This window comes from Sminthopsis crassicaudata, chromosome 3 (genome assembly GCF_048593235.1).
Source record: "Sminthopsis crassicaudata isolate SCR6 chromosome 3, ASM4859323v1, whole genome shotgun sequence".
In the NCBI taxonomy this organism is placed as follows: domain Eukaryota; kingdom Metazoa; phylum Chordata; class Mammalia; order Dasyuromorphia; family Dasyuridae; genus Sminthopsis; species Sminthopsis crassicaudata.
This window is the reverse complement of record NC_133619.1, coordinates 536,226,822-536,244,214: the sequence shown is the minus strand read 5'-3', so window position 1 is coordinate 536,244,214 and position 17,393 is coordinate 536,226,822. Positions and strand designations below refer to the sequence as shown.

General features: G+C 34.3%; 1 protein-coding gene across 1 annotated transcript; it reads right to left on the bottom strand.

Annotated features, from left to right (window-relative positions):
• Window positions 1-292: 292 nt before the first annotated feature.
• On the bottom strand, window positions 293-17,393 carry MMP27 (matrix metallopeptidase 27). The gene is made up of 10 exons (XM_074304400.1): window positions 17,278-17,393; window positions 15,948-16,186; window positions 9,288-9,436; window positions 8,751-8,879; window positions 7,396-7,557; window positions 7,085-7,205; window positions 6,200-6,330; window positions 5,132-5,291; window positions 4,627-4,730; window positions 293-939 (listed from the first exon to the last, which is right to left on the bottom strand). The coding sequence occupies exons 1-10, from the start codon at window positions 17,380-17,382 to the stop codon at window positions 701-703; spliced, it is 1,539 nt and encodes a 512-aa protein (XP_074160501.1). The 5' UTR covers window positions 17,383-17,393; the 3' UTR covers window positions 293-700.

Genomic DNA, 17,393 nt, shown 5'->3' with positions numbered 1-17,393 from the left:
GAAGTTGAAATCTTATCTCTTCCACTTAACTAGTTGCATAATATTGGTCAAGTTGCTCAAATTCTCTGAGCTTCCATTTTCTCACCTGTAAAATAAGTCTTATGATACCAATAGTATCTATCTTACAGGGTTATCATGAGTTTCAAGTGATAAAATATATGGAAAGTAGTTTACAAACTTTAGAACTATCTATGAATATCAGTCACTATTAGATTCTGAAGATTCTGAAGGTTATCAAAGAACATGGTTTATAGGAAGAATGATAAGTATGAGAAAGGACACTTTCATATTCACATGGCTCAAAATATTTATTTTCAGGTACATTTGAGTGCAATTTGAACATTACTCAGTTTTATAGTTAGGGTTATTTAATCTAGTTGAAAAAGAATTCTGAGATTGGTTTAATAAATGTCTTTAGTATTTGGTCATTATTGGTCACTTATTTAAGTTTTGTTTTTTTATTTATGTCAACAAAGTACTGAGATTGTCATATAGGAGATGCAAGAACTTCTTAATGGTAAGCATAATATAACACTGAACCTAGAAACTCCCAAAGGATATAGAGTTACAATCTTTATTCTTTAAGGAAAGGATTTGTGGTCATTCATCTGGAATAATTCTGGCATATTTTGGGACACAAATATGGAATTGATGACTTTTGGTAATCCCCTTCATATCTATTATTTGACAATTCTTTTTATCAACTATAGATTTCTGTCAGCAGATAAATGATACAGTAAATAAGTAATATAAAACTCTTTTGAGAAATCACTTGTACTGAATTTGAATTTGAATTTTTTTCCTGGATAAAATCATAAGGTGATGGGTTTAATATTTTTTGACACTTGAACCAACTGTTGGCCTCCAAAACTCGAGTAATATTCTTGGTATCAGGGTTAAACTCAAATTGTTTTGTCCCACTGAAGAAATAGAAGAACCCTAGAAAGAAAATTAAGTCCAATTATTACCTTGTGCAAGTAAATAGTCATGCTTCTGTCCCTTACTTTGTGGGGGGAGTCCTTAATAATTTTGAACTTATAAAGGGGTCCCTAAACCAAATGAGAACTAATGGTTCTAGACCAACTGCATCTGAACAGAAATTTTTTCTACATTATCATTGACATCATCTGGAATATGCAGTTAGGTGGTGAAGTAGATAAAATGCAGAAAGACTCATCTTTATGAATTCAAATCTGCCTCAGACACAAGCTATGTGATTCTGAGCTGGTCACTGAATGCTGTTTGCCTCAATTACCTCATCTCTAAAATGGACTGGAGAAATAAAAAAATTACATCATCTGGAGTCCATTTGAAATCTTTCTATCCCCAGGCATCCTTATCCAATTTTGGATAACAAACTGCAAAAAAGTTTACTTTTACATTCATACATACCCTTCCTGTAACATCCACCTATTATTTCTGATTCTATCTTGGAACATTGAAAATTTTTACCCTGTACTTCTGTATTGATTTTTCTCCAAGTTAAACACCCTTAGTTCCTTCAATAATCCTTCTATAGCAAAGTATCTGGTTCTTCTCACTGTTCTTTTAGCTTACCACTGGACATGTAACTTATCAAATCTTTCCTAAAATTTGCAGCCAGAACTAAAGGCAATATTTTAGCAGAGAACTGAATAGTATGGAGCACAGTGAGATGATCACTTTCCTAGGCCATCACCCCTCTTTTATGAAGTCAAACTTCATGATAATATTTTCTATTTATCTTGTGCTTGTAGTATACCAAAGATCTAATCTTTTTTTTAATATAAGCTATTGTCTAGCCATAATTTCCCATTTTTTACTTGTGTGGTTAATTATGAAAAGTGCAAATTTAGGAATGAAAATTTATCTCTTAAATTTTATCTTAAAATTTATCTCTTTACTATACATAATCTGTTAAAATATTTTTTGAATTCTAGCACTGTCATCACACAAGTTTACTTTTCTTTCTGGCTTTGTGTTAAATTTGATAAACATGCCATCTACTTTTTTCTTATCAATATATATTTCAAATAGCAAAAGGAGGAATGATTTTTGGGGACTCTACTATAACTCTCTTTCCAGGTTGATATTAGTCCACTAATGATTAATTTTCAAGATATCCAATTGGTTCCATATCTACCTAGCCATACTTTTGTTTAGGCTATATATCTATGAATTTATATCTCCATCACATCCTGAATTTAACATAACTATTTGTAAGATACTGTGCTGAAAGCCATGTACACTGTGTCTGATATTTCCTTGACCTACCAGTGTAATAACCCTGTCCAAGAAAATAAAGTTACCTTTGCCTGCCTATTTTTGATGAAGTCATGGTGGCTTCCAGTAATCAACAAGAAATAATTAATTCTCCTTCCTTGTTAAATGCTCACATACCATTCCTTTTACAATATTTTTAGAACAGTTATAAGAAATCATAGTCAAGTTCTGCAACCTTAATTTGCAGACAAAATATGTCCATATTACATATTTTAGCCCCTTTTCCATTCTCCAGTTTTTCAGAGTCAAATAACACTTAACAATATTTCTTTTTTTTCAATTTATTTCATTCTTGTCATCTATAATCTTTGATCAGTAATGATTATCCGTTTCCTTTTGAATTAGCCATAATTTTGATTCTTTATACACTCTGGTGTTCTAAGATTTTAAACCATATAGTATTGCCAGGGAAACATTTATTTTTATACCATAAGCTTTCATGTTGAAGGCCAATTTGATATCTTAAAAGCACTATACAATTTCCAAAAAGCAATTGCATCTATTCTTCCTACTTATTTAAGATTTAATTCATTACCTACCTACAATAATTATCCCAGCTATATGTAATTGACATGCTAACTCAAGGATCTGATGGTACAATATGTTACAGTTTGAGCAATAATCCTTTTTCATCCATTTAGTTTTTTTCCTGGATTAATTGTTGCTTTTAAGTAACCTTGGATCTCCTTGAGGAGACCCTGTAATTTTTTGGAGTTTTACATAACCAAACACTATCACCATGCAAACAAAATTACTGGAGAATCATCTATATGGAACCTTTCCTCCATTTGCATTTTGAGCTAGACATCTTTCATGATAAGTGAGGAACAACTTTATCAAGGATATCTTACTTGACAGTAATCAATCAATTGTAATATTTATGTCTATAGTTCCATTTATCAGAAAAGCTTATATAATCATCATGCGGGCTCAAAAAACTCCTTGTTGAAGGAGAGTTTTTAAGGTTACCTTTTGTTATACTGAGTCAGATACTTTTTCTTTTAAAAAATAATTTACAAATAATAAGCACAATGGGATTTTGTCCTCTGCTTCTTGTAGTCTGATGGATCTCTTTGAAATTGAAGAGAATCAGTTGTGAAAGGCTTTTACTTTTAGTACTCTTAAATTATTGCCATAAAACTGAAGAAGAGAAAGCAAGACAGGTAGATGGGTAGGAAGGTGTTGCAGAATTCTTGACCACTATGAAGTCATTATTATTTTTTGCTATCTTTCTCCCTGTTTTTTGAAATCATACCCTCATAAAGTGATTCTTCTCAATGTTTTCAAGACTCTCACCATGGATTTCCTTATTCATCTGGTCAAACCACTCTCCTGAACATTCTCTTCTTTAAGACTATTGCTGCTTAGAATTCTCATGTGTTGAAGCTTTTGCTGTGCTACTGCTACTTTTGCTACTGCTATTGTTGTTGTTGGTGCTGCTGCTGCTACTACTACTACTATTACCATTACTACCACTACCACTACTACTACTATTACTATTACTACTACTGCTGCTGCTGCTGCTGCTGCTGCTGCTGCTGCTACTGCTACTACTTTTCTTCTAAGCATCTTCAATTTCTTTTTCACCAGTTCCTTGCCTTTCTACAAAGTAGAAAGATCTCCCATATCCAAAGAAACTTTTCCTCAATTGAATGTGGTGCCACATGTTCATATATTTGCCCTTCTACCCAATGTGATGGGGGCAGTGTATTGCTTGAGCTGGGGAGTTTTGAGATGTAGTAAGGTAAAAATCAAACGTGCAACTTCACTAACTATACCATTAAGATGAGGAGCCTGTGTGAGCAAAATGGCTACTAGGCTGCCCAAAGAGGTAGGAATTAGATTCAGATTAGAACAGGAGAAGGTCGATGCTTTTGTGCCAGGCAATAGTAGGATTGGCATGAGTGGGTACTGAAATTCCAGTTGAGGTGCGATAGGACAAGTTAGTCTCAAAAAAGTCTTCCCTTCACCCTTCTACTTCATTCCATCTCTCTTCATTTTTAATGCTGAATTTATTGAGAGTTTATATACAATAATTTTACTTCCTTACTATTTATTTTTTCCTTGTCTCCCTGTGTGGATGGAGACACACCAGCCACTTAATTTCTATATCTAGTGACCTTTCCCTCCCCCCACACTTCTCATACTCCTTGACTTCTTTGAAGCCCTTGATTACGTTTTCTATTTTCTTATGCTAGATATCTTTCCCTCAACATCAGAGAGACCAAAATCATATATTTCTCTTGGCTATTATATGTCCTTGAAATCAATGAAAATACATATTGTTAAGAAAGATATAAATTTTTAGTAATTTGGAATTGTCCTATTTCCCACACATTCTAACTGCTTGACCTTTCTACTTACTCTTATATTGAAATGCAGCATCAATTGGGAGACCAATTCCTGGAAAGAGTCTTGCTATCCGTCTAGGGTAACCTTTTTCCATGGATTGGCTTACTTCATCATATCTATGATAAAAATGGAGTAAGGAGTGAAAATTTCAAAGAGGCAAATTTAAACTTTAAGGGAAGGGGTTCCTAACAATTTGAACTAATTTGAGTGTGGTAGAATAGGCTACTTCAAAAGATATTGGGCTTCTTCTTCAGGCAAAGTTTGATTGATTCTTTATTGGGTATCTTTAAAAGGAGATTCTCATTGAAGTTTGAGGTGCCTTTTAGCCTGGAGATTTGTAAGCATATGGCATGTGCCCCCCAAAATGATGACACCAAGAGCTCATTTGATCAAAACATGCATTACAAGGATTATAAGACAATACTGAAACATCTTGCATCTTCTCTATGGCTGTAGATTCTGTGTGGGTACTTTTAACTCTAGGATAAGCAAAAAATACAGAGATTTTTGGATTTACCTCCAGTACCTATCTTCAACAAAGAAATAGGTTTTTCTTGTTTTCCTGCAAAAGAGAGCAGCATCTATCTTTTTTGTGCGCCTTGGAAAGCCAAGGTGGTAGATGGGTTTGGGATAACCTGGCAGAATGTCATGTGAATTAATCATCCAGAACTTTCCATCTAGGATAAGGAAAAAATAGATAATCTTTGAATGTCTTGTTCTACAGGTAGAAAATAATTAAGAGTCATGAAAAATCCTTAGATAACAAGATTAATTTTGCTTACTGACATGACTATTCATTTTATTCTCTTCATATACAACTTCTCATATTTATCAAATCACTAGATTTAGGAAAGTAAACACTTTTGGAGACTTGGAGGAGAAATATTTTGAATTCTATGGTGAATTTTGACTAGTTATAGGAATCAAAATAGCCACATTAATCTGAGTATATTCTTTTTTTTCCTGAAGCTGGGGTTAAGTGACTTGCCCAGGGTCACACAGCTAGAAAGTGTTAAGTGTCTGAGACCAGATTTGAACTCAGGTCCTCCTGAATTCAGGGCTGCTGCTCTATCCACTGCACCACCTAGCTGCCCCAGTCTAAGTATATTCAATCAAAGTACCACTAAAGACACATGTTCTTATTGGAAAATAAATAAAAGGGGAACAGAAGGAAGAAAACTGGAGGTTCCTTGTGATGTGTTTGTTAAAATTTCCTTTATGATTAAGAAGCTAAGGTCAAAGTTAGGGTCTATAAATGATATTATGAATGGGATGCTGCATCTAGAGTCAGGGAGACTTGATTTCAAATATGGTCTCAGAAACCTATTAGTTATGTGATCCTGGACAAGACTCTTCCCCTCCGTCTGTCTTAATTTCCTCAGGTTCAAAATGAGATAATGATAGCACCTACCTCCTAGAGTTGTTGTAAAATTAAATGAAATATTTATAATGTAACTAGCACAAGGTGTGATGCTTCTTTATTTCATAATAAGAAAACATTTTCATTCTTGATCACTGGTGGTATCTGTCTACCTAATATTTAAATTAGCTATAAATGACAGAGAAATACAATGGAAGAAGTTACCTTTAAAAATCAGAGTTTCATCCCTGTCATTTTCATATGCAGCTTGAATACCAACTGGCAGAGATGGCCAAAATGAAGAGATTAATTCAAATTCTGTTTCTGAGACTTCAGGATAAATTCTCCACAAATGCCTGTTTTGATAGGTTAATATTATGAGTTTATATAACATAGAGGTTGATAGCAATGAGAGACATGTAAATGTCCATAATCATCATAATTTATAAGGAATTCTTGTATAACATTGAAACTATCCTCACTTAACAACTCTAAAAGGATATGAACTTGTTGTTTTTTTTTTTTTTTTACCTCTGTGAACTAGGTAGAAGAAATTGTGCTCCCTATGGACTCTCAGAAGAGTCCCTACCCATGAAGGCATTTCTCAGGGCCACAACTCTAGAAGAAAAGGTCTAGATGACTTAGGGTTAACCTTCTGAGATGGCACTTTCAATTCTGGAATTTGTTGAAATGAAAAATGTCTTCTTTGCAGCCATAGAATGCTAGAGTTTGTCTTAATTTTGGAAGGGACTTTGGAGATTGTCTAGTTTGCCTTCCACCCAAAGTATGAAAACTCTCTAATCCAGTCATCCAGGTAGTTCTCCAGTGTTTGCTGAAAGTTAGGAATCTGTTAACAAATGCAGAAAGGAACAAAACTGAGCCCTGACTGAATTCTCAATCAAAGTCCAAGAAATTCATTAGGGCATCATTCCCTACCACAGATTATAGCGTTCTAGAATAGGATTTAAAGATTTATGCAGTATCCTACAAAATAACTGCTTAAAATAGACATTTCACCCTTTAGTTTGAGGAGTATTCTGCAAAACAAAAATTCATTTAAAAAGAACAAGTTCCAGGAAAAGGAGAAATCTTGGAGATAAAATGATTTACCTGTCTTTAAAGAATATTACTTCTTTGCGGAAGGTGGTGACAGCATCAAAAGTCAAATTAGGATCACAGTCTTGGGGGATAGTGGGTCTCTTTGGCTTAGGAGATACCTTAGGCGAGGATCCTTCAATGAGAAAACAATTCAATTGAAACAACCATAATGAACATCACAAGAATGTGAGGAAACAACATGAGTACGGAGTAGGCTTGCACAATGGGCTTTTTCATGAAAAAATTTAAGAAATGATTTACTTAACTTCCTTTCTGAAAGTCTTCTTGTTCAACACCTTTGTGTAAAGTCTAAAATGCCTTACCATAGATGGACTGAATGCCCTTGATATCATCCTGTGAAAGGGGAGATTTGCTGGAATCAATGAAGGCATAATTGGGAAACATCAAGGCATTTGGATCCTTGGAATGAGAGAGACCCAGGGAATGGCCAAACTCATGAGCTGCTACAAGAAACAAGTTGAATCCTTAAAAACAATAGAAATAGTCAATTAGTCATTCAATCAACAAGTTTATTGAGAGCTTCCTGTTTGCCTACTATATGTTGAGAATTGTACCAAGAAATAGGAATACAAAGAATGGCAAAAACAGTCCCATCTCTCAAGGAGTACATTGTCTAAAAGGGATAAAACATGCAAATCACTGTGCAAATGCCATAATTATATAGGGTAGGTGGAAAATAATCTGAGAGAAAAGGTGAGGAAGATAGAAAATTCTTCTGCAGAAGGTAGAGTTTGAGACCAATGAGCCCAACAAGAGTCATGGGTGGGAGAGGGAGAGCATTCTAAGTATTGGGGTCATATAATGCATATGCAGGGTCAGGAGGTGAAATACTATGGAGGTAAATTGCTGTCTAGCATAGTGTAGCTGGGAAAAATATAATGCTGTGCTTTATTGAGCATAATGGATATTTTTTGAATAAATAATAAATGTGTGTGAATTAGAACACTATGTTAGATGAAAGATTTGACTAGGGAGAAATGAAAATAGCATTATCACAAGGAAGATAATAGTTTTCTGGCCTATAATTCATTTGGGAATTACTCAAACTCACTATCAGAAGATAACTTTCTTATTATAGGTTTAATAAAATTTTGAATACCAAGAAGACATGAGCACCCAACATTACTGAAAAAATAAAGCTTTATTGAAGGGACATACAATTAAGAAGGGCAATCAGAAGTGATGCAGGTCAAGTTCCCTGAATCTCTGGGTATAACTGGGAGTTCAAGCTAATAGTCTCTTATGTTTTTATAGGGTTCTTATCTAGGCCACACAGGACTAGACAGAGGGGGAAAGAGGAAGGAACTTGGTCTTTGGAACTAATGTGGATGAATGATAGTGGTGGGGTGGAGAGGGAAACTCCTGGGGAAATGGGAACTTGATATTATATGAACTCTTTGAGAAAAAAGTTTTCATTTGTACTGCTGGTCTTATTCTGATTTGAGTTTTCCTGAAATTTCTTCATTTAGCAGGATGATAAGACTATTGAGGTTTGTACAACTTATTAATGATTTAGAGGGTAAGTTTCAGGAAGTTACACAATGTACAAAAAGGTTAAATGTCTTGTCTAGGACCATACCAGCTAATAAAATTTCAGATTGATTTAAAGTAATTTCTTAAAAAGTAATGTTGGCTATTAAGAATCCTTAGAACTTACCACTTGAATCTTTTGTCCAATTTTCATCTTCATCAAAGTGGGTGTCTCCACCAATTCCCCAACCAGGAGGAAAAGCATGGCCCAGGAGTCCCAGTGGACCATCAAATTGCCGAGGGCATTTACCATGGACTATAAAATTAACAATAATAAACTAATATTTATATAGTGTTTTAAATTTACAAAGCATTTTACAAATATTGTCTCACTTGAATAGAATATATTTGAACAAATGAGTCACTTACAGAATCTTAGAATTTCAATGTTGGAACCTATATCTATAAAAGATTTTCTCTATAATTTCCCTAACAAGTGGTCAGATAACTGTTTTTGCAACTCTCTGTGATAGGAAACTTACCTCTTTAAACAACCTATTTCACTTTGAGAATTTAATTATTAGAGAAGGTTTTTTCCCCTTCTTACCTTAACTAGCTTTCTGCAGTTGGTACTCATTCTTACCTCTGGAACAAATTTCACCTAATTCACACAACCCAAGATGAAAATACCTTGAATTATTTCTCAATTATAGTGTAACTGTACCTCCGGTCCTAAAAGCAATCATGATGTCAGCAATGCCTTTGGAAATTCTGGTGAATGTTAGTGGGGTCACCTTGCTCCATACTTCCAGAGCCTTTTGGATGGATTCCTCCACATCAGATTTTTCCATATCAGGAGTATAGTTCAATATCCTTTAAAGTTAACATAAACATTCATGCACATGTGCATTCCATATACATATAGATAACTAAATCACTGGTGTACTATTGTACAAATTCCCCATCTAGTACTCAGACCTTTTTTGTCTAATTCTCTATTTGAAATACAAATATATATTTGATATACCTGTATGTAGACACATATGCATTTATAGATATTAGTACTTGGTATGGCTACAAAGTAATGAGACATATTCTTGAATGGTTTATAGAAATTAGCCTTACAATACTTGTGTATGTAGCTATATATGCACATGTCATTTGCTAATTAATCTATATTTCTCCTCATTAAAACTCTCCTCTCTAAATCTCTAAAAACTATTCCAGGAAAAACGACCTTCTTATTTGCTAGTTAATCAACAAGCTTTTAGAAAGTGTCTACTATGTACCAGCACTATGCTAAGCTCTAGGGATATAAAGAAAAGCAAAAAATAATACCTGCTCTCAAGAAGCTTGTAGTCTAATTTGTATCATAACTTTATTTAGGATTAGAAAAGACATTAAAAGTTTAATTAAAAACAAAATTAAAATGAAAAATCCAGGGAAATGAAAGGATTTGCCTAATGTGTTAAGTATTGAGTATACAGACTGAAATAAAACATTTTGTTTTCCAGAAGAACTTGAATTTTATTAAGAAAGACACACATACATAAGAGCATATACAAAATAAACTCAAGGCAATTTTAATTTTGTTTTAGAGAGGCACTATCAACTGAGAGGATAAGGAGAAGCCATATGTGAGAACTTTTCTAAGAAGCATACCATTTCAGGTATGGAAGTGGAAGTGCAAGTTTGTGCAAAGACATAGAGATTAAAGATGGAATATTATGATGAAAAGACTTCTAGAAAACCAGTTTGCAGATTGTCTTTGCACATAATTAGAGAAAATGAAATATTTTTTTAAAAGAAAGTTAGTTTGGTTAGGCTATAGAGAATTGAAAAGAAATTATGTCAAGAAGTGAAGTACAGGCCAGAGCTCAACTGTACTTAAAAAAACAAAACAACAAAAAAAAACATCAAATCAAATTTTGGAGTGACAGAATAAACAAAAGTGAGAGAAATCCATTTTTCCAGCTTAAGAAAATTTATGAGGAGAAGTCTGCAGCACTGGAGTAGGTATGGTTTTAGAGATGGCTACAATTTTAGTGGCAAAAGCTGTAGATTTGGGAGTTCTCAATCCACAGAGTGTAAGGGAGTCAGGCAATTGATCATAAGGAGATTGCAGAAAACCTTTTGGTGGCACTAGTTATACCTGGTGCTGATTGGCAACTTTATTGTCAGTTCTGGGTCTCAGTTTTATGGTAGAGAGGAGGACTTTTGATCAGTCACAAGGGAGCAGGGGCTTAGAGCACAGTATCAGGGCTAAGAGGAACATTGGTATTAGCAGTTGCAGGAGAACAGGGGACATAATCATAGTTATCTTGACAGGGTCAAGATAAGCACTAGTACTTGTGGTTCTAAAGAGCAAGGGTCTTCTTCTACTCTTTACTCAGGAAGGGTATGAAGAGAATTAACAATTTGGTAAAAAGGGGACAAAGAATACTAAAGAAAATAACATCTAAAAAATTGATCTAATAGTAGAAGAGGCACAAAAATTCACTGAAGAACACCTTTAAAAGCAGAATAGGACAAATGGAAGAGGGGGTAAAAAAACTTCACTGAAGAAAACTTCTTTAAAAGAAGAACTGGCCCAATGAAAATGAAGAAAATAATTCCTTAAAAATTAGAATTAGAAAAGTGGAAACTAAGTCAAAAGTCAAAAGATCAAAAGAATGAAAAACTTGAAGAAAATGTGAAATATTTTATTGGAAAAACAATTGACCTGAAAAATAAATCCAGGAGATGTAATTTAAGAATTATTGGACTTCCCGGAAGCCTTATAAAAAATCTAGACATTACATTTTAAGAAATTATTAAGGAAATATATCTTAGACAGATTACATATTAGAAATCTATTATCTTAAATCCAGAATGTAAAATGGAAATTAAAAAAATCTACTGATCATGTCTTGAAAAGATATTCCCTGCTAAGTGAAATGAGCAGAACCAGAAGATCATTATACATGACAATAACAAAATTATATGATAATCAATTCTGATGGATGTGGCTCTTTTCAACAATGAGATGATTCAAACTAGTTCCAATTGTTTAGTAATGAGGAGAGACAGCTACACCCAGAGAGAGAACTATGGGAAATGAGTGTGGACCACAACATAGCATTTCCACTCTTTCTGTTATTGTTTGCTTGCATTTTTGCTTTCCTTCTCGGGTTTTTTCTTTCTTTATAGATCTGATTTTTCTTGTGCAGAGAGATAACTGTATACATATGTATAGATATGTTGGATTTAACATATACTTTAACATACTTAACATGTATTGGACTACCTGCCATCTAGGGGAGGAGGTAGGGGGAAGGAGAGGAAAAGTTGGAACAGAAGGTTTTGCAAGGGTCAGTGTGGAAAAATCCATGCATATGCAAATATTTTTTGTAAATAAAAAGCTATAATAAAAAAATTGGAAAAAAGAAGAGATATCCCCAAATGAAAACTCCAAAATTCCAAAGCTCTCAGATTGAAAAGAAAATATTGCAAGCAGCCAGAGAAAACAATTTAAATTTTGTGGAGGTGATGAAGTTCCAAACTAAGAGGGGGTAGCTATATTAATGGAAAGAATGAGATGAATTAGAATTGCTGTTGAAGTGGAATCAATAAGACTTGGCATTAGACTAAGCTGATGGAATATGCGAGCTGAAGAAGAGTGAGAAGGATAGAATAATGAAAGGGTTGTGAATATTTGTGACTAGAAGGATGGTGAAAGGGGAAAGATTGTAAGGGGGCTGTGCTTGGGGCGGGGAAAAGAATGAGTGAAATCTATTGGCTTTATATTCAGGGCTCTCTGGAGAAGGGGGAAATTGATAATCAGATATATGGGTTTGATTGGACTAATTTTTTAAAATTTATTTTATTTAAAGAAACAGAATACGAAAAAAAAAAAACAGAAAAAATACATAAGAAAATGAAACAAAACAAAACAGAACATTGTCATGTGCCCAGTAGTACATCAGAGAGGATTCAAAATATTTAAATATATAAAAAGGAATACCAGTTCGAGAAAAAAAAAAAAATATATATATATATATTAGTAGAAAAATATATTTATGAGTATCCATCTTTTCTTTACTTTCTTGTAAATTGTCCTGTTGTTCTCTGCTGCACACCTTTTTACTTCCCCCCCAACTTTCATCCTCCTCCACCTGCAAACAGACTATATTTATATATACCTACACACACATATCTTTCTTATCCCTGCTTACCCTTTGCTTTAATTCTGCTTCTAACTTGCCTTGCTATAATTTTACTATGGATACCTATGGATATCTCCCTTGTCCTCTTTTGGCACTCTCTGCTTCCCTGTCCACCCATCCCTCCCCCTTATTTCTTTATAGATTTTGTAGGGTGTATTTCCTTCATTGTATATATGTAGTGTTGCCTATTTAACTCATTCCTGATGTGAGTAGGTTTTCAGAACTACAAGCCCTCCTTCCCTCTTTAATGACTGGGTCTATTTTTTCTCTTTACCTCATTTGTAGGACCTAATTATTATTTTTACCTCAAGTCTACCCCAATTTTTCTTTTGAGTTTTCCTATTGTTGATGTTAACCTTAAACATGTTATACATTTCCTATGTAAAAAAAATAAAACCGAAAGCAAAACCAATTTGTCCATTCTGAGTTCCTTGAAATTGATCTTTGATATTGCCTCTATATATTAATTTTTGCATTAAGTTTGGGTTTAGTTGATAGAAAGTCCTGAAAATCTGCAAGTTCATTAGAAGTCCATTTTTCCTCATTCAGTATTATAGATAATTTTGCTGGATATGATATTTTTGACCCCAGGCCTAGTTCTTTTGATTGTTGGTAGATAGGATTCCAGGATCTACGGTCTTTTAGTGGCTGCTGATAAATCTTATACAATTCTAATTGTAGCTGTAGTATATTTGAATTTTTTTCTTGTTTCTTGCAACATTTTCTCTTTAATCTGGGGCTTTTGAAATTTGGCAATAACATTCCTATGTGTTTTCCACAAATGATCTTGTTGAGGTAGTGATTGGAGGATTTTTTTCTATGTCTATTTTCCCCTTCTGTTCTATCACTTCAGGAAAACTTTTTTGGATTATTTCTTGCATTATTGTGTTGAGGTCCTTTTTTAGGGGGTCACAACTTCCAGGCAGTCCAATTATTTTTAGATTTTCTTTTCTTGATCCTTTCTCCAAATTAGTCATTTTTCTTATGTTTCACATTCTGTTATATTTTGTCATTTTTATAACCTATTTTGTTGTTTCTTGATCTCTCAAAGCTTCACTAGCTTTTCCTTCCCAGTTCTAATTTTCAAAGAGTTATTTTTGTCTTTGACGCTCTGTATCTCTTTTCCCATTTGGTTGACTTTTTTTCATACTTTTCTCGTTTTTCTTGGATAGTTTTTATTTTTCATTTTTAGTTTTTCCTCAATATCTCATTTGATTTTTAATTTTTTTCTGAATTCCATAAATTCTCTCTGGGTAGGGAACCAATTCATGTTACTCTTCTACCTCAAAGAGGTTTTTTTGCTTCAGTGTTCTCCTCTGAAGATGAACCTTGATCTTCCCTGTTCCCATGGTAAATTTATATGGCCAGGTTCTTCTTTACTGGTTCATTTTTAAAATAAGAAGTATTAGTGTAAACATCTTTAATCCTGGAGTGGGGCATGGCACTCTGGTTTTATTTCAGCTCACAACTTTGACCAGGAACCCTAAGTGAAGAACATCCCTCTCTAGCAAGTGTGGGCAGTCAGCAGCAACCCTCTCCTGCTCTTTCTGCACTTACCAAATTCCTTCTCTAGTTCCTTCTCACCCAGGGTCTCATTTTAGCAGCACAGCTGGGCCTAGCATTTCTGAGCAGCCCAAGCTCCCTCATTCTTTCTAGAATCAGACCCCAACTCCAGGGAGGTAAAAGTCTCTGTGGTTCCTGCTGAGGCTCCAGCCACACCTGCCTGAGGGGTCCCTACTTGGTGTTTTTACAGAGCTAGCCCAGAAGTGCTTGCACTTCACTTGGATTAATCCCAATTTGCCAACCTACTCTGCCATCTTCCCAAAATCCTCTCCCTTGATTGGCCTTTGTTATTGGCTCCCAACTTATGTCATTGAAAATGAAACATTTGCTTTTTCCATTTTTAGGGACCAATACAAAGCTGGCTATGTCAACCTTAATGGTTACTTTAGTAATTATTCTTTCTCCTATTTTTCTCATTGAATCTTTTCCACTGTCCTCATTATAGTCAATCTCTTTCCATGTTACATCTTAATTCATGCTTCCTGAATGATGATGATGATGATGATATTAATAGCTGGTATTTTATATAAAATGTTTTACTTGTATAATCTCATTTGATCTTCACAACAACTCTGTGAAGTAGATGCTGTATTTTACAGATGAGGAAATTATAACTGAGAGGTTAAATGATTTGTCCAGACTCAGATCCATCTAATTAGTAAGCATCTGATGGAGGATTAGAACTCAGGCTTTTCTAATTCCATCTTCATCATTCTATCCATTATCATCTTAATTGCCTAGTACTAAGTGAACAAATACTGATTCAATCTACAAAACCATCAGCTATTTGGCATGTATCTTCTTACCATATAGAAGTCTGGCCTCCATCAAGAAGCTTGTCACATGAGCAATAAGAATAATTCCTGTAGGACATAAATATACCTGGGGAATAATTGGTAGCTGTAAACAGTTTTGTGTCCTTGCCACCTCTCACATTTTCATAGATGTCCTTTGATTTATTAATCTTTTCACTGTACTCAGGAACACATTTATAGCCACTATATTATGTTGTCTGCCACTCACGTCTCTAAGGTATAGTAATAAAAATAATAGTTAGCATTTATATAGCAGTTTAAGGTTTACAAAGCATTTTTAAAAATTTGATTTGGTTCTCTTAACAAACTTGGAAGGTTGAAGGAAGTTCAAGTTGAGGAAATTGAACTATGCATAAATTGTAAATCACCCAAGGTCATACAGCTGGTAAATTCTAATGCTGGATTTGAATTCAGGTCTTCTTGACTTCAATTCCAGAACTCTTTATCTATTGAGCCATTTATATAGGGCAAGACAAGATAGTTGGAAAAGATAGGATCTTAGAAGCTGTATAGACTTTGCTCATTTCATTCTAAGTCAGGAATATATGTAATTTATTGCAAGTCACATTACAATGATCTTTACTTTTATAAAATTTTTAAAGAAAAGGTTCCATAACTTTCCTCAAAATACATTCTAATATTTAACATTCCTCATATTTGGGAAGTTCTTTACAATATCCAACTTAAATTGTCTATGATCTAGTTTCCATTTATTTTTGGACACATTTCATCTAGTCAAGCTTCCATGTGTAATTTGAGGGTAAAATAGTTATAGAGTGTTAAAGAAGGCAGAAGCATTACCTATATGTAAGGCTGTGTTTTCTCCAACCAGGTAGAGTATAGCCATATTGACCTACATCAGGCATCCCACATCTGGGCTGTTTCATGATCTCAAGGGTGTTAGAGTCAAGTCTCCCAGTCACTGTCAATCCAAAAAATGCTTGCATTTCCCGCAGTTTTCCATCTAAGGGGCTATTCCTCTTGTTTTGAACAAGATGGCTCCCTTCTGTTTCAAGTGTATAGAATTGACCTAAATATGCCTAATCCAAAAAATAAAAACAAAGCAAAACAATATATGTACATACTAAGATACAAACACAAAAAATACTTCTACATGGACATAGTGATCTATAATTTAAATTCATCAAACAGAATGATTTGGAACAAACCCTAAATTTCTCAAATCCCAACCACACCCAAGAGGATATTTGGCTTTTGCTTATTGGATGATCATGTTTTTAACTATCTTGGCTGCTATATTCAGTCTGTTGTTTCCTAGAAACAGATTTTTCTATGCACAAATTCTTTGGTTTGTAAATAGAATTAGTTTCAGTCACATGGAACCATCATATTGTGATGATTTCTACAAGTCCCTTACTGAGATGTTGTTTATTAGGTCACATGTAGAACAGGTATTATAAGCTTGGGTTATTTTAAACAAGCTCAAAGTCTTTCCTAGTACATCCTTATTACTACTATATATTTGCTTTTGTTTCTCTGTTTCTATATCTCTGTGTCCCTTTGTCTCTGTCTCTGTCTTTGTTTCTGTCTATGTTTATTTATGTGCTTGTGTATCTGTTTTTGTTTTTATCTCTATCTCTCTGGCTCTGTACCCATCTTTGTCTCCATTTCCATCTCCATCTCTCTATATTTGCCTCTGTCTTTTGCTGTCTTTTTCTATCTCTCTGACTCTCCATTTCTGCTTCTATCTCTCTGTTTCTGTTTGTCTATGTGCTTGGTATCTGTGTTTCTGTCTATCTCTTTTTATCTTTGTTTCCGTCTCTGTCTTTGTTTTTGCTCTCTCTGTCTGTCTGTCTCTCTGTTTCTCTCTGTCTCTGTTTCTCTGTCTATCTCTGTCTCTGTCTCTCTTTCTCATTCTTTCTCTCATTTCCTGAGATTCCCACAGTCCAACATCAGAGTAATCTTTCCTGCTTTGCTCAGGATTTAACTGTTTGCATCCAATACCCAACTCCATCCATATTCACTGTCTCTTCCTAGGAGATTCTTTCTCTTAGAAAAGCCAAGGACTCATATCTTTAATGCTGCAGGTCCTTAGATGATAGTTATAAAAGTAGCCTCTATTTTTGGTTGTTATTAGTCTGTCAGTCAACAACAATGATTAAGTAAGTACCTGAGCAAGCTTCCTGCTTTCTTCAGGGTTCATCTTTGGATCTGCAGGAAAAGAAGAAGAGAGAACAAGCAGAGAAAACAAACAGAGGAAGGACAAGATCTTCATCTTGATCCCCT

What these genes read in the sequence shown, in the direction of transcription:
- MMP27 (XM_074304400.1), bottom strand. Translation starts at nt 17,382, where the DNA reads ATGAAGATCTTGTCCTTCCTCTGTTTGTTTTCTCTGCTTGTTCTCTCT. An exon ending in GATTGCTTTTAGGACCGGAG is followed by an intron (nt 8,880 to 9,287) that starts GTACAGTTACAC and finishes TTAATTTTATAG; the next exon opens with TCCATGGTAAATGCCCTCGG. An exon ending in TGCTGCATTTCAATATAAGA is followed by an intron (nt 940 to 4,626) that starts GTAAGTAGAAAG and finishes TTTTCTTTCTAG; the next exon opens with GGTTCTTCTATTTCTTCAGT.